Source organism: Ips typographus, linkage group LG15 (assembly GCF_016097725.1).
Source record: "Ips typographus isolate SLU linkage group LG15, UJ_Ityp_2.0, whole genome shotgun sequence".
In the NCBI taxonomy this organism is placed as follows: domain Eukaryota; kingdom Metazoa; phylum Arthropoda; class Insecta; order Coleoptera; family Curculionidae; genus Ips; species Ips typographus.
This window is the reverse complement of record NC_138436.1, coordinates 1,093,044-1,116,336: the sequence shown is the minus strand read 5'-3', so window position 1 is coordinate 1,116,336 and position 23,293 is coordinate 1,093,044. Positions and strand designations below refer to the sequence as shown.

General features: G+C 37.8%; 1 protein-coding gene across 1 annotated transcript; it reads left to right on the top strand.

Moving 5' to 3' along the window:
• Positions 1-5,226: 5,226 nt before the first annotated feature.
• On the top strand, positions 5,227-9,161 carry LOC145738401 (uncharacterized). The gene is made up of 3 exons (XM_081993218.1): positions 5,227-6,586; positions 6,641-6,828; positions 7,428-9,161. The coding sequence occupies exons 1-3, from the start codon at positions 5,227-5,229 to the stop codon at positions 9,159-9,161; spliced, it is 3,282 nt and encodes a 1,093-aa protein (XP_081849344.1).
• Positions 9,162-23,293: the final 14,132 nt, after the last annotated feature.

Below are 23,293 nucleotides of genomic sequence, written 5' to 3'. Positions count from 1 at the left end.
CCCCAGATTTAAAAAGACAATCTTGGGAACAAGCTGCAAAGGCTATAAATTCTATTCGAGGTACCCAAAAAACTGGTGAACAATGGAAAAATGTATATAATTTGTTAAAATACCAATCCCCATATTGCAGATTCCTTACACTTAATTGCCCTTGGTGTCATGAAAAGATGCGTCACTGGATGGAGAGATGGGCATTTTGGTACATATCTTACGAAATGGGCTGCCAGGGATACCACTTTAGTATCAAAATTTTTAGTATCTTGTAAAATGCCTTCAGAAATACATCGAACGGTTCGTGGGCTTGACGTTTTAGCTTATTGGAAGGCATCAGAATATCGCACATTTTTACATTACTTAAGTATTATCGTATTAAAAATAGTTTTACCTTCTGATGTTTATGAACATTTTGTACTATTCTTCTGTTCAATAACTATTTGTTCCTCTGAGTTTTACACTCATTTACTACCATTAAGTCAAACGTTACTGGAAAATTATGTAGAACTGTATAGAGACTTCTATGGTAAAGATTATATGACTAGCAATATACATAACCTTTCACATTTAGTAGATGAAGTTAAGAAATTTGGAATTCTATCAACTTTCAACGCATATCCTTTCGAAAATAGGCTCTATTGCATTAAAAATTTACTGCGAAGTGGAAATCTGCCTCTCTCACAAGTAGCTAAAAAGATTCAAGAGCGACTGAAAATGGAGAATTCCGAAACGTTATTAACACGTTAACCGCCACAATATAAGCAAAAAAATGGGTCTTCCGGGTCAATTTTTCATTTTTGTATTTTCTATCATTTACTGCTAAGTATAATCTAATTACAAATTGTCAATTTCAGAAATGTAATCTTACTGTCATTTTGACATGTTTTTAAATATGGCACCGCATTTGTGCCATGAGGCGTGAGACGTAGAATTATTCTTTAGGATATCATGGCACATATGTTGTGTCATTTGGATAAAACTGTTATTATGTAGTAAAAAAACGGCAACAATGCGTTGTTTGCTATGAAAAAACTGCAGCCGAATTTGGTCCTAAAAAAGCACAATCAAAAACTACAAGAACAAATTATCAGTGCGCTGCATGCAATAAAAGTTTTTGTATAGAGTGCTTTTTTGTACGACATGTATCGACTCCGGTTTGATGTGATTTATGTTCATATTTTACAATAAGAATGCATTAATTAATAATTTTAAGTTATTTTTAAAATTAAGTATAGTTTAGTTTTGATGCGAATATCAATGTTACAAATTTAAAGCCTTTTTGAAAAATTTGACAAAATAAAAATAAAATTACGTGGGTTTTTGTATATGTAGGTCCCCAGCGCCGTGTTGAAGCTAATCGCATTTAAATATACGTCTTTTATGGAACCACGGCCTCAAACATGGCACATATTTGAGCCATGAAACCTAAGCGTTAAAATTGTCATGGCAACAACATATGTGTCATGCGGCGGTTAACGTGTTAATTCAAGAACAGTTTCCATCGTTAAAGAACTTTGATCAAAATGAAAACGCCACATTTATACAATTTAAAAATTTCTGTTTAAACTCGAAGAAAAACCAAGACAAATGGTTCATCACTTTAAAAAATGAAATAGTATCTCTCAGTCATTACTAAGACAAACAATCAAGACATAAATATTTATGGTTATGCAGTTAAACAAATAAATGACTATTTTTATATACCTGTTAAGTCGTCATATCTTAATATATATTCATCAAATGGAGTTTTAAGAAGTACAGTCGATAAGTATTCAATTAAAGATATTAAATGTAAAATGGTCAGTGTTACAGATGGAAATAGCACGTAAGCAATTTTTATTAATATAAATTACCCATTTTTAAATCGTATATAGATTAAAAAATTCGAATACCGTTTTTTTTTTCCAATATGTATAGGTATATATGTCTATAAGCAACTATACATATGAATAAAACAGTTGAAGTAAATTTGCGTTTATTTTTTTGATATCTTAGCATAATATTTTGGTACAAACTAGAATATAGCTGAGTAAAAAAAAACAAAAATATATCTTATCTAAAGTAACACAAACAAAATCTTCATAAAATAAACAAAATACAATTTAGGTCGACAAGGTAACAAGCAAACAATTATTTATTTAATCATCTTCTTTGTAGGAAGTGTAATCTGTTTGATGCTCAACCGCTAGATCAACAGAATTACCTTCCAGCTCATCAGTTTCATTACTTTGAGTTTCTGATGATGTCATCACAGTATCAGGATCAGGAAACTTTTTAAAAACGGCTTGTTTCGGCCTATTTTTGGTTTTCGAGGTTCTGACATTTAGAGAATTACTCCTTCTTTGGCTGTTGCGAATCACATTTTTAAAAAAGTCTTGACATTCTTCAAAAGAAAATTTCGGATCTGCTAAATTAACAAGCTTAAAAAATAAACAAATTACATTTTCATAAATTTTAAATGGAAACTTTGCAATGTCTCCTTTAGATCCTCCTGCCCAAGAACATAATGTAAAAAACTTTCTTGTGAAAAACTTGTCTACTAAGACATAGCAGTGATTTATACCTTTGGTGGTAGTATTGCTTCCACATATAATTTTTAATTTATCAAAATATTCAATAAATTGCTGTTTGTTACTCAGCATAGATTCCAGATTTTTCAGCTGCTCTAGGTCCCCAATCTGAGAAAAGCCAACAATGCTTCTGTTGATTCTTTTTCTCTATGTGCACAGGTATCACAAGTAGTATTTGCCACTCTGACTTTCTTTAATGCAGTTTCAACAGTTACCTATAATAAAGCAGAACCTAAAACAATTAAATTAAAGGAAATAACAGTTATGCCTGCTTTATACCTCCCATTTAAGAATTAAATTAAATTTAAATTTCCACTAAAATTAATATTTAAACTAAGAAATCTTGTTTAGGTTTATACTACAAATTAATGTTGATGTATCAGTTCAATAAGTACAATTGTTCATTGTCTACTCTTAATAACTCTACTCTACTTGTCACACTAGTGTAAGTCGTATGTCAGAATAAATTGACTTCCGTCAATTATGTCAAGAACGTCAAGTGACAGAAGACAAGTTGTAGGAGTTGTCGTTCTAGATTTGTCTTGAAACTGTCTCAACACAGAAACAACATATTATTTTTAACATGCTTTATATTCTTTAAATAAAGACCTTAAAAGTAAAAAGGGCTATTCACGTGTTTTACTGTGCGGTACCTGCTTACAATTAATAATTAGAAAAATAAATGACGTTGATGTTTGACGTTGACGTTTCTATTGTCATCGTCATTACGCGTGTTTTGTTGATAAAGAAAATGTTTATTAAAATAATTTAAAAAATTTGTTCTTAAACCACTTTTTCGGTAAAAAATGGAAATAGACGATTCAAGTCTAATAGACTACGTATCGCAATAGAAGACAGCAATTTACATCATGAGTGATAACAAGTATGACAGTGATAGTTCCGAAAGTCAACGAATTTAAAGGAATTAAGCCGAACTTTAATAAAGTTGGTTTAACTTTAATTTAAAATTAATTTTAGTTTAGTGTAAATTGAAAGTATAAATGGGCTCGCTTGTAAGTTCACTTTCAGCTTTGATAAATTAATTTTAGTTTAAATGAAAGTTTAGTTTAATTGTTAATTGAGAGGTATAAAGCAGGCATTACTTACTGAAAGTGTAGCAAACTCCTTACAAAGCTTGTCTTGATTTTCAAGAACAGTACATAAAATGGTTTTAATTTCATCTAATGATGTCCCACCATCTGGTATAACATGGGGGCTATTGCCAATTATATCTTGAACTAAATCTGCATTAGATTGTTCAACCTGGGAATGAAGAACTTCATAGTTCTGATATACTTGTACTACTGGTAGCTGGGCCTCATCATCTGACAGTCCATTATAACAATTAGTCAGATCTTGACTGAAAGTATCACTTACAGTCTGAAGTAGAATTATTAAAATTATACAACTAGAATTAAAAAAAATATAAAGTCTAGTAAAACTTACAGGTGTACAAGACTTAATTGGACCAACATTGCCTTTTTCTGTAACACTATTTCTATAAGTGACTTTACCAAGACTTTTTTGTTGTACTGATGCCATTGCATCAACAGAACTTACGACACAAGACTTTGCTAAGTCATTGAAGTCCAAATTATTTGGTTTTCTTGGCAGCATAACTCTTGCTTTCTTTCCTTGTTGAGTAACAATAGTAGGCCTTACTGATATTTGATGGTCACCCTCTCTATCAGTGTCTGAATTTTCTAACATTTCATTTAATTCGAATTCAGCTTCTTCAAAACTTAGTAAGACTCTTTTCACCTCGCACGAATACTGAAACCAACTTGATTCTGGTCTTGATTCAGGGTTCCTCTGTAAGTTATACAGGTTTGTTTGTGGCCAATATAATAATCCATTTCGTTCCCAGTTGGCCGGCACTATTGAGAGACGTGGTTTTCCTCTTTCTCTCGTTTGAACTATTTTTGAACCGGCTTTTAACATTGAAGACAAGGTTCGGAAGGAGTTCGATTTTATGTATTATAAAATCAAAGCAGTTCATTTCGGGTTGCCTTCAATGGTATCTGCAGCTGCCTCTACATCTGGCGCTTCACCCAGTAATATTACCTCCAATAATTTACCCAAAATTGGTCTGCCCACTTTTTCGGGTGATATTACCGTTTTTCAATCTTACATTGATTTATATGACGCGCTAATTCATAACAATTCTAACTTATCCGATTGCGAAAAGTTTACATATTTGTTATCAACTTTGCGGGGAACCGCTCTCCAATTACACCATCGCTTATGAAACATTATGTAAGCGTTTTAAGAATGTTCGATTAATTGCAACAACTTTATGGAAGAGTCTCGAGAGTGCGCCACGGGTTAAGAGTGATAATCCTGCGGAATTACGAAGTTTACTCGACACTTTTGCTGAGAATCTTGCCGCATTAACCAATTTGGGCCTTCCAACTCAACATTGGGAATTTATTTTGGTTCAAATGATTCTTAGTCGCCTCGATATTTCTATTGTTACTCGTTTTGAACTTTCATATGACAATTCCACCACTCTGCCATCTTACAAAGTACTTTGCGAGTTTTTGGCAATCCTAATATTCGCAGTTGTTCTTTTTGTAAGAAACCAGATCATGCAATCTATAAGTGCAGGCAGTTTTTGACTTTATCACCTTATGACAGGTATCAGTCGGTTAAGACCTCGAAAATGTGCATCAACTGTTTGAGTCGTCAGCATATTCTTTCGTCTTGTCAGTCTTCCACGTCTTGTCACCGTTGCAATCAGCGCCATCACACACTTTTACATTTTCCGACATCATCTGTACTGGGCCGGGAATCCACTGCACTTGATTCGCCATCTTCTCAGCCCCCTAGTTTGCAGGCCGGTCTTACCTCTGCAAGCTTTAGCGTGCTTCTCTCAACTGCTCGCATTCAAATCCGTGATCGTCGTGGATCATTCCAACCAGTGCGGTGCCTTCTGGATTCTGGAAGCATGATTTCATTCATTACGTTAAAATGTGCTCGTCGTTTAGGTTTGAATGCTGAATCTTCTCCAGTTCAATTGTCTGGATTAGGCCCTATGACAGCCTCTTGTAATCAGGGAGTCACTTTTACTTTTAGACCATTTGCACAACCAGAGCCTCAACTCACCATTGATGCACTGGTGTTAGATACAATTTGTAACGATCAACCGACATCTGTTTTACAAAGATCGGACTGGCCGCATTTGAGTAATCTGCGACTTGCTGATGAGCAATTTGGAACTCCCGGTTCGATCGATGTCTTGTTAGGAGCAGATGTCTTTGGTCAACTGTTGTTGGATGGTCAGGTGAAAGGTCAGGCCGGTCATCCGGTTGCTATTAACACAGTGCTTGGCTACATTTTAATGGGTCGCATTAGTAATCAGGCACCGCATCAAATAACTTCGCTCCATTGTAATTTTGATTCCTCTGCAACACTTGATAACCAAATCAGCCGGTTTTGGGAGGTCGAAGAGGTTCCAAGCGTGTCACACCTCTCTCCTGATGACCTTGCATGTGAAAAACATTTTCTTGATACCTACAAGCGAGAGAAAACTGGCAGATTTGTAGTCGAACTTCCGTTCCTCGATGCGATGCCAACCTTTCCAGGAATTCGCAATCTTGCTCTACTCCGATTTTACAGTTTAGAACGCCGACTCAGTAAAAACCCGCCTATCTATCAACAATATCGTGACTTTATCAACGAATACCTGGATTTGGATCACATGGAGCTAGTTACCGAAGTTGGAACGAGTGATTGTTTTTATTTGCCACACCATTGTGTGATCAAGCCCGAGAGTTTAACTACTCAACTGCGTGTTGTTTTCAACGGAGCTGCACATGTACCCGGACAACCTTCTCTTAATGATTGTTTGCTTCGAGGACCAAAGCTGCAGCTTGACTTAATTTCGATTTTGCTTAACTTTCGCACTCATTTATTTGTTTTTTCCGCAGACATACAGAAAATGTATCGTCAAATTATTATCGCACCCAAGCATCAAGATTATCAACGCATCTTGTGGCGGTCTTCTCCACATGAACAAGTTCGTGAGTTTCGCATTAAACGTTTGGTTTACGGACTTAACTGTTCTCCGTTTTTAGCACTCCGCACCATTCTTCAATTAGCTCAAGAAGAGGAATCAAGCTTCCCTCTTGCTGCTGACACTTTACGCACGTCAACTTACGTTGACGACCTAGTCACAGGCTGTTCATCCTTGGAAGCCGCGTTGCAGCTCCAAAAGGATTTAATCAGCCTTCTTCAACGAGGTGGATTCGAACTTAGAAAGTGGGCAAGCAACAATCCAGCTCTCCTCAATCGCCTTCCTTCTTCACATACCGCACTTGACCCCGCCGTTTGCTTTGGCTCACAATCGGTTTCCGAATCGTCGTTAAAGATTCTTGGTCTTCGATGGAACGCATCTTCCGATATTTTTTTCTTTTCCACCAACATACCCGCACTCAATCTTTGCACCAAACGCACCTTGCTCTCTCACCTCGCTCAAATTTTCGATCCTCTTGGAATTTTGACACCAGTTACATTTCTTCTTAAGCATTTGATTCAGCGCATATGGTCTTTAAAACTTTCGTGGGATGACGCCGTCCCGAATGACATTCTTCGTCTCTGGACACGATTTGTCGACGAGGTACCCTTGTTGAATTCACTTAATCTACCCCGTTTACTCTGTCCTGCTGGCTCTATTCGGTTTGAGCTTCATGCATTTGGTGATGCAAGCGAAAAGGGTTATTGCAGTGTTCTATATTTACGCTGTTTTTCTGAAGTCTCAAAACCTACTGTCCATTTTGTCGCCCCATTAAAAACAATTTCACTGGCGCGTCTTGAATTATGCGCAGCAGCGTTAACAGCTAAACTTGTCTCCTTTGCATTTAGCGTCTTCAGCGCACAATCTCCATTTCTCAAGTTTTCTGTTATTCTGACTCTAAAGTCACTCTTCACTGGATTCATTCGTCCCCGCACCGGTGGCACACGTTTGTGGCCAACCGTGTGTCTTACATTCATGATAGATGTCCCGCTTCTTCTTGGTTTTATGTGCCTTCTGGTAATAATCCCGCTGATTTCGGGTCGCGAGGCCTGTTACCGGACGAATTGTTACAATGCAGAGCTTGGTGGTTCCCATCTGTACTTTTTCTGGATGACTTTCCCTCTCCATTTTCTCCACTTTCAGGTGAATGTTCGGAAACGCTCGATGAGCAAAAAAAAGTGACCCTACACAGCACTCTCTTTTCTAATTTTCTGGACTCGTTACTCGAAAGGAATTCTTCTTTATCCAGGTGTATACGCATCCTTGTTTATGTTAAACGGTTTGTTAATGCCGTTCGTAAGCTATCACCAGACAAGTCCAATGATTTTATCTCAACTCAAGAACACCATCATTGCATGCTCATTTTTGCCAAACGAGTTCAAGAAACCGCGTTTGTTTCCGAGATAGCCGCGGTTCGACGTTACCAGGTACCACCGCGTTTACGTAAATTGAACCCTTTTATTGACAAGTCCGGTTTGTTACGCGTTGGAGGTCGTTTACGGTACGCACCTATTTCTTATAATCGAAAATTTCCCATTTTGTTGCCGTCTCATCATCACTTTACGAGGTTGCTAATTAAGTCATTGCATCTACGCTATCTTCACGCAGGAATTCAAACTGTACATTTTTTAGTGCTGCAACAGTTTTGGATACTGTCGGCTAAACGAATCATTCGACGAGTTCTATCACAGTGCGTTCGTTGTTGGAAAACGCAACCCATTGCGACTTTACCCACTATGAGTCCTTTACCTTCGTCGCGAGTTTCCCAAGTGAAACCATTTCTTTATGTGGGAATCGATTTTGCCGATCCATTTCACATTACGATGTCCAAAGGTCGTGGTACTCGTACCACCAAAGCTTATCTCTGCCTCTTCGTGTGTTTGACAATTAAAGCCATTCACCTTGAACTGGTCTCAGATCTGTCAGCATCCGCGTTTATAGCCGCTTTCCAACGCTTTGTCAGTCGCCGTGGACGCTGTACCGATGTGTACAGCGATTGCGGGACTAATTTTGTCAAGGCGAACAAAATGCTCATGGACTTTGCCTCTTCTGCGGCCAAACGCGAGACTATTAATTGGCATTTTAATCCTCCTTCTTCACCTCACTTTGGAGGTTTGTGGGAGTCCAATATTAAATCTGTCAAAACTCACTTAATTCGCGTAGTAGGCAAATGCGTCCTTACATATGAAGAACTTTATACTTTATTGACCCGCACTGAAGCTATTGTCAATTCACGGCCACTGACGGCAATTAGTTCTGATCCTAATGATCTCGAAGCTTTAACTCCAGGTCATTTCTTGACTTTGGAATCGCTTAACGCACCGCCCGAACCCGATATTACGCTGGTTCCCTCCAATCGCCTGTCTCGTTGGCAGTTGCTCACCCAAATGCAACAGCATTTGTGGTCCCGTTGGTCTCGCGAATACTTGCACACGCTGCACCAACGTACTAAATGGCACTCCACGTCTCGTGCACTTGAACCTGGGAACTTAGTTGTCATCAAGCAGGACAACGTCCCTCCCTTAGAGTGGCGAGCTTCATACACGTACACCCGGGTAAGGATAGAGTTGTCCGTGTGGTAACGTTACGCACTGCTAATAGTGTTTTTAAACGACCGGCTGTTAAGGTCTGTCCGTTGCCGTTGGAGTCCTAGTTTCTCCACTTTGAGGGGGCGGAAATGGTCCGTCCACTTTGTGTGTTCGTCCAAGTTGTTGTTTTTAGCTGTATCATTCAATCCAATCATAGTTTCATAATGTGTCAGTGCTAATTAACAATCCTTTTTATCGCAATATTTATCAGTAATATTTTGTCAATTTACCGTTTTTCGAACGTCTCACTTTGTTTGCTCGATCGTGCCTCGGATCGACAATAAAAAATACCTTTAAGGAATGTCACCTTTCCGAAGGTTCTGACCGGATTTATCGTGGTCGGTTCGCGTCTTCGATCACACCATTATTCGCTTGGTCTACCGCATATTCGTTATAACGCACCATCGCCGTGAGTGACTGATATTAATCCACATCACCACGTAATCATCAGCATCAGGGAGGCCTCCACGAATTGGACCAGATTTAACCAAAGGTAAGAGTTTTCTTAAAGGTCGCGCGATACGATACGTCCACTAATCTCTCTCACGAGCCGAGAAAACAAAGTTGACTAACTAATAAGCCAAAGCACAACACGAACGTTAATTTACTCTTGTCAAAAAATATTTAAATACATGTTTGTTTTATTTTCTGAAATATAAGGTTTTGGTTCATTAAAAAAATAATAGAATATTATTAAAAAACTGAAAAGAAAAACTAACCAAATAAAAAACTACTTAAAAAACTACTACTACTTGCCGCCAAAGTCAAAGCCAACAAAAATAAACTATTTTCCAGCTTTTTCAACATACAAACGAACATTTTTTGTAACATGTAATATACCATTTTAAAACAAAAACGTGCTATTTTTAATAGATAAAAAACAAAATGGCGTCCGAATTGAAAACGGGGTACACAAAGTTCTTAAAAAGTTGCTTTAGTAATGTTCAAGCCAAATTGAAATATTTTTCAAGTTAGATATAAGACAGCACTTTTTTGAAAATTATCATTTTTGGTTTTTCGGAAATAACTCAAGAACGAAGCAAACTTTTAATGTGGTTAAAACGATGTTAGATTGCCCATTAAATTCTCTAAATCTAGCTCCTACGAACAACAATACAACATAAATTTATTTATTAAATTTCGTCCTGTTATTAGTCAATTATTCAACGCTTAGCAACGATTTAAAAAAAAAATTATTTACAAGATGTTTAAAAAAATTTTAAATCACTCTTAATGACATTCGCCTGTTTACAGATGTAAACAAACAAACATCACTGTTACATCTACGAGGCGCAGTGCAAGTTTAATAGAACTGTAATTTTACTTTTTTTTAACATAAGAAGTCGAAATTTAATAAAATATTGTATAAAAAACGTGACTTAAACCGGTTTAAGTGCCTTGCTGTATAAATAACTATTCAGTTTTGGTGGTGCAATAAATTTGTCGTTGTACATGTTAATTCTACATACCATGTAACTGGAGAAGCTCCTCCTCCTCGTCCTCCTCGGGGATGGATGCCAGAGTCTCTGGCATCTCAAGTTTATTATTGTTTTGACTCCTGAAATAATTTGGTAAAGTAATTGTAAAGCGAGTAATTTAAAAAAACAACAATGTAGTCTAGTCTAGTAATCGACCGATATGAAATTTCGGGCCGATACCGATTATAGCCTATATATCAGTATCGGTCGATCACTACTAGTCTAATTTTACTAAATTAAAAGCTGGACAGTTAAAACATATCACTTCAAAATAATTTAACTGAAATTTCTTCGAAAGAAATCGAGCGGTTTCTTTCAACCATATGCCAGCATTTTAGTTAATTAACACGAGATATTATTGGCGCTAGACGAGTACCTATTTAATTACTTACATTTTTTCAGAACACCACTACAAACTACCAACACTAAGATCAAAACAGAAATGAAGCCACCCAACACCCAACGAAACCGAGAAAGCCTTAAAAGCAACAAAGATAAGAGCCAAAACGAACAATTCTGACCAATTCCCATTGTATAACCATACCATTGTAAAAAAGTTGCCAGATTTTATTAGATTAAATTGCTTTCGCTAGAATAGATAATTCAAAATTGCCATCCTCTGTATCGGCACGTACAGGAAGACCTGCATTCTTGCCTTCATGGAATTACCCAAAACGCCACTAAAAAACTGTTTTGATATTGTCACACCCGTGTTAGTAGTTACGGTGCACACCCAGTAACCACCATAGTCAGCAAGGTTAACGTAATGAGGTTAGCTGACGAGTATAAAAGATGCACCGTAGCTCGGCTAAACCACCGAACTCTGGGGTCTTCCCCAGAGGGAGGTCACTGACTGGTCTCCGGGTTGGTCGGCGAGCAACATTCCCTAACTTGAAGTGGTGGGTCGGCTCGCTACCCTCTCAGGATCCCAGGCTGAAAAGAGAAGGGTTCTCTCGCAACTTGAAGTGACCGTTGGAACCCTTAACCCTGTCAGTTGTTCACTTGGTCCTTTGGTCACATCGTACAAGAACACCTTGCGTGCCCCTTTACGGTGTAGCTGAAGGGCTAAAACCAAACTCACCCTCCCCGAACTTCCATGCGCTCAACGACACGAAGAATAACCCCTCTTAAGTGTTTAGTTTACATTGTTTTATAATAAACGAGGCTTGCCTGTGACCTAGGTTGTTTCTCTACCATACCTCACTACGCACCCCTAAACGTGACAATATCTATCCCCCGATTTACCGCTCCCTGTTCTAGGCACGTACACGTCTGTTATATGGCGCCAGAGTGGAAATTTTCAGTTTGAACTTGTTAAACCACATACATTTGCAAAATACATTTTGCGATTAGACGCTATACTTGCAAAAAATCTAATTATGCTTAAACATGGCTCTACTATGGGTAATGTAACAATAACTGGAAGTTTCTATCCCAAAAACCAAAAACCAACAATATATGTTTAGTATTCGTATTCATTATGTACAATTTTCAAAGTCCCTACGGCATGCAAGGACAAGTGGTTGGTACCCAAATATACCTACTAATAGTCACTATTAAAGGCTAGAAAGACAATGTGGGAGGCGGGACAGTTTGTCCAGAAACCAAGAAAAACCAACAATATATGCTTAGTATTCGTATTCATTATATTCAATTTTCAAAGTCCCTACGGCATGCAAGGACAAGTGATTGGTACCAACATGTACCTACTAATAGTCACTATTAAAGGCCAGAAAGACAATGTGGGAGGCGGGACAGTTTGTCCAGAAACCAAGAAAAACCAACAATATATGTTTAGTATTCGTATTCATTATGTACAATTTTCAAAGTCCCTACGGCATGCAAGGACAAGTGATTGGTACCAAAATGTACCTACTAATAGTCACTATTAAAGGCCAGAAAGACAATGTGGGAGGCGGTACAGTTTGTCCAGAAACCAAGAAAAACCATTAAAATATACTCTGAGTATTCGTATTCATTATGTTCAATTTTCAAAGTCCCTACGGCATGCAAGGACAAGTGATTGGTACCAAAATGTACCTACTAATAGTCACTATTAAAGGCCAGAAAGACAATGTGGGAGGCGGGACAGTTTGTCCAGAAACCAAGAAAAACCATTAAAATATACTCTGAGTATTCGTATTCATTATGTTCAATTTTCAAAGTCCCTACGGCATGCAAGGACAAGTGATTGGTACCAAAATGTACCTACTAATAGTCACTATTAAAGGCCAGAAAGACAATGTGGGAGGCGGGACAGTTTGTCCAGAAACCAAGAAAAACCAACAATATATGCTTAGTATTCGTATTCATTATATTCAATTTTCAAAGTCCCTACGGCATGCAAGGACAAGTGATTGGTACCAAAATGTACCTACTAATAGTCACTATTAAAGGCCAGAAAGACAATGTGGGAGGCGGGACAGTTTGTCCAGAAACCAAGAAAAACCAACAATATATGCTTAGTATTCGTATTCATTATGTTCAATTTTCAAAGTCCCTACGGCATGCAAGGACAAGTGATTGGTACCAAAATGTACCTACTAATAGTCACTATTAAAGGCCAGAAAGACAATGTGGGAGGCGGGACAGTTTGTCCAGAAACCAAGAAAAACCAACAAAATATGTTTAGTATTCGTATTCATTATGTACAATTTTCAAAGTCCCTACGGCATGCAAGGACAAGTGATTGGTACCAAAATGTACCTACTAATAGTCACTATTAAAGGCCAGAAAGACAATGTGGGAGGCGGGACAGTTTGTCCAGAAACCAAGAAAAACCATTAAAATATACTCTGAGTATTCGTATTCATTAAGTTCAATTTTCAAAGTCCCTACGGCATGCAAGGACAAGTGATTGGTACCAAAATGTACCTACTAATAGTCACTATTAAAGGCCAGAAAGACAATGTGGGAGGCGGGACAGGTTGTCCAGAAACCAAGAAAAATCATTAAAATATACTCTGAGTATTCGTATTCATTATGTTCAATTTTCAAAGTCCCTACGGCATGCAAGGACAAGTGATTGGTACCAAAATGTACCTACTAATAGTCACTATTAAAGGCCAGAAAGACAATGTGGGAGGCGGGACAGTTTGTCCAGAAACCAAGAAAAACCAACAATATATGTTTAGTATTCGTATTCATTATGTACAATTTTCAAAGTCCCTACGGCATGCAAGGACAAGTGATTGGTACCAAAATGTACCTACTAATAGTCACTATTAAAGGCCAGAAAGACAATGTGGGAGGCGGGACAGGTTGTCCAGAAACCAAGAAAAATCATTAAAATATACTCTGAGTATTCGTATTCATTATGTTCAATTTTCAAAGTCCCTACGGCATGCAAGGACAAGTGATTGGTACCAAAATGTACCTACTAATAGTCGCTATTAAAGGCCAGAAAGACAATGTGGGAGGCGGGACAGTTTGTCCAGAAACCAAGAAAAACCATTAAAATATACTCTGAGTATTCGTATTCATTATGTTCAATTTTCAAAGTCCCTACGGCATGCAAGGACAAGTGATTGGTACCAAAATGTACCTACTAATAGTCACTATTAAAGGCCAGAAAGACAATGTGGGAGGCGGGACAGTTTGTCCAGAAACCAAGAAAAACCAACAATATATGCTTAGTATTCGTATTCATTATATTCAATTTTCAAAGTCCCTACGGCATGCAAGGACAAGTGATTGGTACCAAAATGTACCTACTAATAGTCACTATTAAAGGCCAGAAAGACAATGTGGGAGGCGGAACAGTTTGTCCAGAAACCAAGAAAAACCAACAATATATGCTTAGTATTCGTATTCATTATATTCAATTTTCAAAGTCCCTACGGCATGCAAGGACAAGTGATTGGTACCAAAATGTACCTACTAATAGTCACTATTAAAGGCCAGAAAGACAATGTGGGAGGCGGGACAGTTTGTCCAGAAACCAAGAAAAACCATTAAAATATACTCTGAGTATTCGTATTCATTATGTTCAATTTTCAAAGTCCCTACGGCATGCAAGGACAAGTGATTGGTACCAAAATGTACCTACTAATAGTCACTATTAAACGCCAGAAAGACAATGTGGGAGGCGGGACAGTTTGTCCAGAAACCAAGAAAAACCAACAATATATGCTTAGTATTCGTATTCATTATATTCAATTTTCAAAGTCCCTACGGCATGCAAGGACAAGTGATTGGTACCAAAATGTACCTACTAATAGTCACTATTAAAGGCCAGAAAGACAATGTGGGAGGCGGGACAGTTTGTCCAGAAACCAAGAAAAACCAACAATATATGCTTAGTATTCGTATTCATTATATTCAATTTTCAAAGTCCCTACGGCATGCAAGGACAAGTGATTGGTACCAAAATGTACCTACTAATAGTCACTATTAAAGGCCAGAAAGACAATGTGGGAGGCGGGACAGTTTGTCCAGAAACCAAGAAAAACCAACAATATATGCTTAGTATTCGTATTCATTATATTCAATTTTCAAAGTCCCTACGGCATGCAAGGACAAGTGATTGGTACCAACATGTACCTACTAATAGTCACTATTGAAGGCCAGAAAGACAATGTGGGAGGCGGGACAGTTTGTCCAGAAACCAAGAAAAACCAACAAAATATGTTTAGTATTCGTATTCATTATGTACAATTTTCAAAGTCCCTACGGCATGCAAGGACAAGTGATTGGTACCAAAATGTACCTACTAATAGTCACTATTAAAGGCCAGAAAGACAATGTGGGAGGCGGGACAGTTTGTCCAGAAACCAAGAAAAACCATTAAAATATACTCTGAGTATTCGTATTCATTATGTTCAATTTTCAAAGTCCCTACGGCATGCAAGGACAAGTGATTGGTACCAAAATGTACCTACTAATAGTCACTATTAAAGGCCAGAAAGACAATGTGGGAGGCGGGACAGTTTGTCCAGAAACCAAGAAAAACCAACTATATATGCTTAGTATTCGTATTCATTATATTCAATTTTCAAAGTCCCTACGGCATGCAAGGACAAGTGATTGGTACCAAAATGTACCTACTAATAGTCGCTATTAAAGGCCAGAAAGACAATGTGGGAGGCGGGACAGTTTGTCCAGAAACCAAGAAAAATCATTAAAATATACTCTGAGTATTCGTATTCATTATGTTCAATTTTCAAAGTCCCTACGGCATGCAAGGACAAGTGATTGGTACCAAAATGTACCTACTAATAGTTACTATTAAAGGCCAGAAAGACAATGTGGAAGGCGGGACAGTTTGTCCAGAAACCAAGAAAAACCAACAATATATGCTTAGTATTCGTATTCATTATATTCAATTTTCAAAGTCCCTACGGCATGCAAGGACAAGTGATTGGTACCAAAATGTACCTACTAATAGTTACTATTAAAGGCCAGAAAGACAATGTGGGAGGCGGGACAGTTTGTCCAGAAACCAAGAAAAACCAACAATATATGCTTAGTATTCGTATTCATTATATTCAATTTTCAAAGTCCCTACGGCATGCAAGGACAAGTGATTGGTACCAAAATGTACCTACTAATAGTCACTATTAAAGGCCAGAAAGACAATGTGGGAGGCGGGACAGTTTGTCCAGAAACCAAGAAAAACCATTAAAATATACTCTGAGTATTCGTATTCATTATGTTCAATTTTCAAAGTCCCTACGGCATGCAAGGACAAGTGATTGGTACCAAAATGTACCTACTAATAGTCACTATTAAAGGCCAGAAAGACAATGTGGGAGGCGGGACAGTTTGTCCAGAAACCAAGAAAAACCAACAATATATGCTTAGTATTCGTAATCATTATATTCAATTTTCAAAGTCCCTACGGCATGCAAGGACAAGTGATTGGTACCAAAATGTACCTACTAATAGTCACTATTAAAGGCCAGAAAGACAATGTGGGAGGCGGGACAGTTTGTCCAGAAACCAAGAAAAATCATTAAAATATACTCTGAGTATTCGTATTCATTATGTTCAATTTTCAAAGTCCCTACGGCATGCAAGGACAAGTGATTGGTACCAACATGTACCTACTAATAGTCACTATTGAAGGCCAGAAAGACAATGTGGGAGGCGGGACAGTTTGTCCAGAAACCAAGAAAAACCAACAAAATATGTTTAGTATTCGTATTCATTATGTACAATTTTCAAAGTCCCTACGGCATGCAAGGACAAGTGATTGGTACCAAAATGTACCTACTAATAGTCACTATTAAAGGCCAGAAAGACAATGTGGAAGGCGGGACAGTTTGTCCAGAAACCAAGAAAAACCAACAATATATGCTTAGTATTCGTATTCATTATATTCAATTTTCAAAGTCCCTACGGCCTGCAAGGACAAGTGATTGGTACCAAAATGTACCTACTAATATTCGCTATTAAAGGCCAGAAAGACAATATGGGAGGCGGGACAGTTTGTCCAGAAACCAAGAAAAACCAACAAAATATGTTTAGTATTCGTATTCATTATGTACAATTTTCAAAGTCCCTACGGCATGCAAGGACAAGTGATTGGTACCAAAATGTACCTACTAATAGTCACTATTAAAGGCCAGAAAGACAATGTGGAAGGCGGGACAGTTTGTCCAGAAACCAAGAAAAACCAACAATATATGCTTAGTATTCGTATTCATTATATTCAATTTTCAAAGTCCCTACGGCATGCAAGGACAAGTGATTGGTACCAAAATGTACCTACTAATATTCGCTATTAAAGGCCAGAAAGACAATGTGGAAGGCGGGACAGTTTGTCCAGAAACCAAGAAAAACCAACAATATATGCTTAGTATTCGTATTCATTATATTCAATTTTCAAAGTCCCTACGGCATGCAAGGACAAGTGATTGGTACCAAAATGTACCTACTAATAGTCACTATTAAAGGCCAGAAAGACAATGTGGGAGGCGGGACAGTTTGTCCAGAAACCAAGAAAAACCAACAATATATGCTTAGTATTCGTAATCATTATATTCAATTTTCAAAGTCCCTACGGCATGCAAGGACAAGTGATTGGTACCAAAATGTACCTACTAATAGTCACTATTAAAGGCCAGAAAGACAATGTGGGAGGCGGGACAGTTTGTCCAGAAACCAAGAAAAATCATTAAAATATACTCTGAGTATTCGTATTCATTATGTTCAATTTTCAAAGTCCCTACGGCATGCAAGGACAAGTGATTGGTACCAACATGTACCTACTAATAGTCACTATTGAAGGCCAGAAAGACAATGTGGGAGGCGGGACAGTTTGTCCAGAAACCAAGAAAAACCAACAATATATGCTTAGTATTCGTATTCATTATATTCAATTTTCAAAGTCCCTACGGCATGCAAGGACAAGTGATTGGTACCAAAATGTACCTACTAATAGTCACTATTAAAGGCCAGAAAGACAATGTGGGAGGCGGGACAGTTTGTCCAGAAACCAAGAAAAACCAACAATATATGCTTAGTATTCGTATTCATTATATTCAATTTTCAAAGTCCCTACGGCATGCAAGGACAAGTGATTGGTACCGAAATGTACCTACTAATAGTCACTATTAAAGGCCAGAAAGACAATGTGGGAGGCGGGACAGTTTGTCCAGAAACCAAGAAAAACCATTAAAATATACTCTGAGTATTCGTATTCATTATGTTCAATTTTCAAAGTCCCTCCGGCATGCAAGGACAAGTGATTGGTACCAAAATGTACCTACTAATAGTCACTATTAAAGGCCAGAAAGACAATGTGGGAGGCGGGACAGGTTGTCCAGAAACCAAGAAAAATCATTAAAATATACTCTGAGTATTCGTATTCATTATGTTCAATTTTCAAAGTCCCTACGGCATGCAAGGACAAGTGATTGGTACCAAAATGTACCTACTAATAGTCGCTATTAAAGGCCAGAAAGACAATGTGGGAGGCGGGACAGTTTGTCCAGAAACCAAGAAAAACCAACAATATATGTTAGTATTCGTATTCATTATGTACAATTTTCAAAGTCCCTACGGCATGCAAGGACAAGTGATTGGTACCAAAATGTACCTACTAATAGTCACTATTAAAGGCCAGAAAGACAATGTGGGAGGCGGGACAGGTTGTCCAGAAACCAAGAAAAACCAACAATATATGCTTAGTATTCGTATTCATTATATTCAATTTTCAAAGTCCCTACGGCATGCAAGGACAAGTGATTGGTACCAAAATGTACCTACTAATAGTCACTATTAAAGGCCAGAAAGACAATGTGGGAGGCGGGACAGTTTGTCCAGACACCAAGAAAAACCATTAAAATATACTCTGAGTATTCGTATTCATTATGTTCAATTTTCAAAGTCCCTACGGCATGCAAGGACAAGTGATTGGTACCAAAATGTACCTACTAATAGTCACTATTAAAGGCCAGAAAGACAATGTGGGAGGCGGGACAGTTTGTCCAGAAACCAAGAAAAACCAACAATATATGCTTAGTATTCGTATTCATTATATTCAATTTTCAAAGTCCCTACGGCATGCAAGGACAAGTGATTGGTACCAAAATGTACCTACTAATAGTCACTATTAAAGGCCAGAAAGACAATGTGGGAGGCGGGACAGTTTGTCCAGACACCAAGAAAAACCATTAAAATATACTCTGAGTATTCGTATTCATTATGTTCAATTTTCAAAGTCCCTACGGCATGCAAGGACAAGTGATTGGTACCAAAATGTACCTACTAATAGTCACTATTAAAGGCCAGAAAGACAATGTGGGAGGCGGGACAGTTTGTCCAGAAACCAAGAAAAACCAACAATATATGCTTAGTATTCGTATTCATTATATTCAATTTTCAAAGTCCCTACGGCATGCAAGGACAAGTGATTGGTACCAACATGTACCTACTAATAGTCACTATTGAAGGCCAGAAAGACAATGTGGGAGGCGGGACAGTTTGTCCAGAAACCAAGAAAAACCAACAAATATGTTTAGTATTCGTATTCATTATGTACAATTTTCAAAGTCCCTACGGCATGCAAGGACAAGTGATTGGTACCAAAATGTACCTACTAATAGTCACTATTAAAGGCCAGAAAGACAATGTGGGAGGCGGGACAGTTTGTCCAGAAACCAAGAAAAACCATTAAAATATACTCTGAGTATTCGTATTCATTATGTTCAATTTTCAAAGTCCCTACGGCATGCAAGGACAAGTGATTGGTACCAAAATGTACCTACTAATAGTCACTATTAAAGGCCAGAAAGACAATGTGGGAGGCGGGACAGTTTGTCCAGAAACCAAGAAAAACCATTAAAATATACTCTGAGTATTCGTATTCATTATGTTCAATTTTCAAAGTCCCTACGGCATGCAAGGACAAGTGATTGGTACCAAAATGTACCTACTAATAGTCACTATTAAAGGCCAGAAAGACAATGTGGGAGGCGGGACAGTTTGTCCAGAAACCAAGAAAAACCAACTATATATGCTTAGTATTCGTATTCATTATATTCAATTTTCAAAGTCCCTACGGCATGCAAGGACAAGTGATTGGTACCAAAATGTACCTACTAATAGTCGCTATTAAAGGCCAGAAAGACAATGTGGGAGGCGGGACAGTTTGTCCAGAAACCAAGAAAAACCATTAAAATATACTCTGAGTATTCGTATTCATTATGTTCAATTTTCAAAGTCCCTACGGCATGCAAGGACAAGTGATTGGTACCAAAATGTACCTACTAATAGTTACTATTAAAGGCCAGAAAGACAATGTGGAAGGCGGGACAGTTTGTCCAGAAACCAAGAAAAACCAACAATATATGCTTAGTATTCGTATTCATTATATTCAATTTTCAAAGTCCCTACGGCATGCAAGGACAAGTGATTGGTACCAAAATGTACCTACTAATAGTCACTATTAAAGGCCAGAAAGACAATGTGGGAGGCGGGACAGTTTGTCCAGAAACCAAGAAAAATCATTAAAATATACTCTGAGTATTCGTATTCATTATGTTCACTTTTCAAAGTCCCTACGGCATGCAAGGACAAGTGATTGGTACCAAAATGTACCTACTAATAGTCACTATTAAAGGCCAGAAAGACAATGTGGGAGGCGGGACAGTTTGTCCAGAAACCAAGAAAAATCATTAAAATATACTCTGAGTATTCGTATTCATTATGTTCAATTTTCAAAGTCCCTACGGCATGCAAGGACAAGTGATTGGTACCAAAATGTACCTACTAATAGTCACTATTAAAGGCCAGAAAGACAATGTCGGAGGCGGGACAGTTTGTCCAGAAACCAAGAAAAACCAACAATATATGCTTAGTATTCGTAATCATTATATTCAATTTTCAAAGTCCCTACGGCATGCAAGGACAAGTGATTGGTACCAAAATGTACCTACTAATAGTCACTATTAAAGGCCAGAAAGACAATGTGGGAGGCGGGACAGTTTGTCCAGAAACCAAGAAAAATCATTAAAATATACTCTGAGTATTCGTATTCATTATGTTCAATTTTCAAAGTCCCTACGGCATGCAAGGACAAGTGATTGGTACCAAAATGTACCTACTAATAGTTACTATTAAAGGCCAGAAAGACAATGTGGGAGGCGGGACAGTTTGTCCAGAAACCAAGAAAAACCAACAATATATGCTTAGTATTCGTATTCATTATATTCAATTTTCAAAGTCCCTACGGCATGCAAGGACAAGTGATTGGTACCAAAATGTACCTACTAATAGTCACTATTAAAGGCCAGAAAGACAATGTGGGAGGCGGGACAGTTTGTCCAGAAACCAAGAAAAATCATTAAAATATACTCTGAGTATTCGTATTCATTATGTTCAATTTTCAAAGTCCCTACGGCATGCAAGGACAAGTGATTGGTACCAAAATGTACCTACTAATAGTCGCTATTAAAGGCCAGAAAGACAATGTGGGAGGCGGGACAGTTTGTCCAGAAACCAAGAAAAATCATTAAAATATACTCTGAGTATTCGTATTCATTATGTTCAATTTTCAAAGTCCCTACGGCATGCAAGGACAAGTGATTGGTACCAAAATGTACCTACTAATAGTCGCTATTAAAGGCCAGAAAGACAATGTGGGAGGCGGGACAGTTTGTCCAGAAACCAAGAAAAACCAACAATATATGCTTAGTATTCGTATTCATTATATTCAATTTTCAAAGTCCCTACGGCATGCAAGGACAAGTGATTGGTACCAAAATGTACCTACTAATAGTCGCTATTAAAGGCCAGAAAGACAATGTGGGAGGCGGGACAGTTTGTCCAGAAACCAAGAAAAATCATTATAAAATATACTCTGAGTATTCGTATTCATTATGTTCAATTTTCAAAGTCCCTACGGCATGCAAGGACAAGTGATTGGTACCAAAATGTACCTACTAATAGTCGCTATTAAAGGCCAGAAAGACAATGTGGGAGGCGGGACAGTTTGTCCAGAAACCAAGAAAAATCATTAAAATATACTCTGAGTATTCGTATTCATTATGTTCAATTTTCAAAGTCCCTACGGCATGCAAGGACAAGTGATTGGTACCAAAATGTACCTACTAATAGTCGCTATTAAAGGCCAGAAAGACAATGTGGGAGGCGGGACAGTTTGTCCAGAAACCAAGAAAAATCATTAAAATATACTCTGAGTATTCGTATTCATTATGTTCAATTTTCAAAGTCCCTACGGCATGCAAGGACAAGTGATTGGTACCAAAATGTACCTACTAATAGTCGCTATTAAAGGCCAGAAAGACAATGTGGGAGGCGGGACAGTTTGTCCAGAAACCAAGAAAAACCATTAAAATATACTCTGAGTATTCGTATTCATTATGTTCAATTTTCAAAGTCCCTACGGCATGCAAGGACAAGTGATTGGTACCAAAATGTACCTACTAATAGTCACTATTAAAGGCCAGAAAGACAATGTGGGAGGCGGGACAGTTTGTCCAGAAACCAAGAAAAACCAACAATATATGCTTAGTATTCGTATTCATTATATTCAATTTTCAAAGTCCCTACGGCATGCAAGGACAAGTGATTGGTACCAAAATGTACCTACTAATAGTCACTATTAAAGGCCAGAAAGACAATGTGGGAGGCGGGACAGTTTGTCCAGAAACCAAGAAAAACCATTAAAATATACTCTGAGTATTCGTATTCATTATGTTCAATTTTCAAAGTCCCTACGGCATGCAAGGACAAGTGATTGGTACCAAATGTACCTACTAATAGTCACTATTAAAGGCCAGAAAGACAATGTGGGAGGCGGGACAGTTTGTCCAGAAACCAAGAAAAACCATACAATATATGCTTAGTATTCGTATTCATTATGATTCAATTTTCAAAGTCCCTACGGCATGCAAGGACAAGTGATTGGTACCAAAATGTACCTACTAATAGTCACTATTGAAGGCCAGAAAGACAATGTGGGAGGCGGGACAGTTTGTCCGAAACCAAGAAAACCAACATAAATATGCTTTAGTATTCGTATTCATTATGTTCAATTTTCAAAGTCCCTACGGCATGCAAGGACAAGTGATTGGTACCAAAATGTACCTACTAATAGTCACTATTAAAGGCCAGAAGACAATGTGGGAGGGCGGGACAGTTTGTCCAGAAACCAAGAAAAACCATTAAAATATAGCTCTA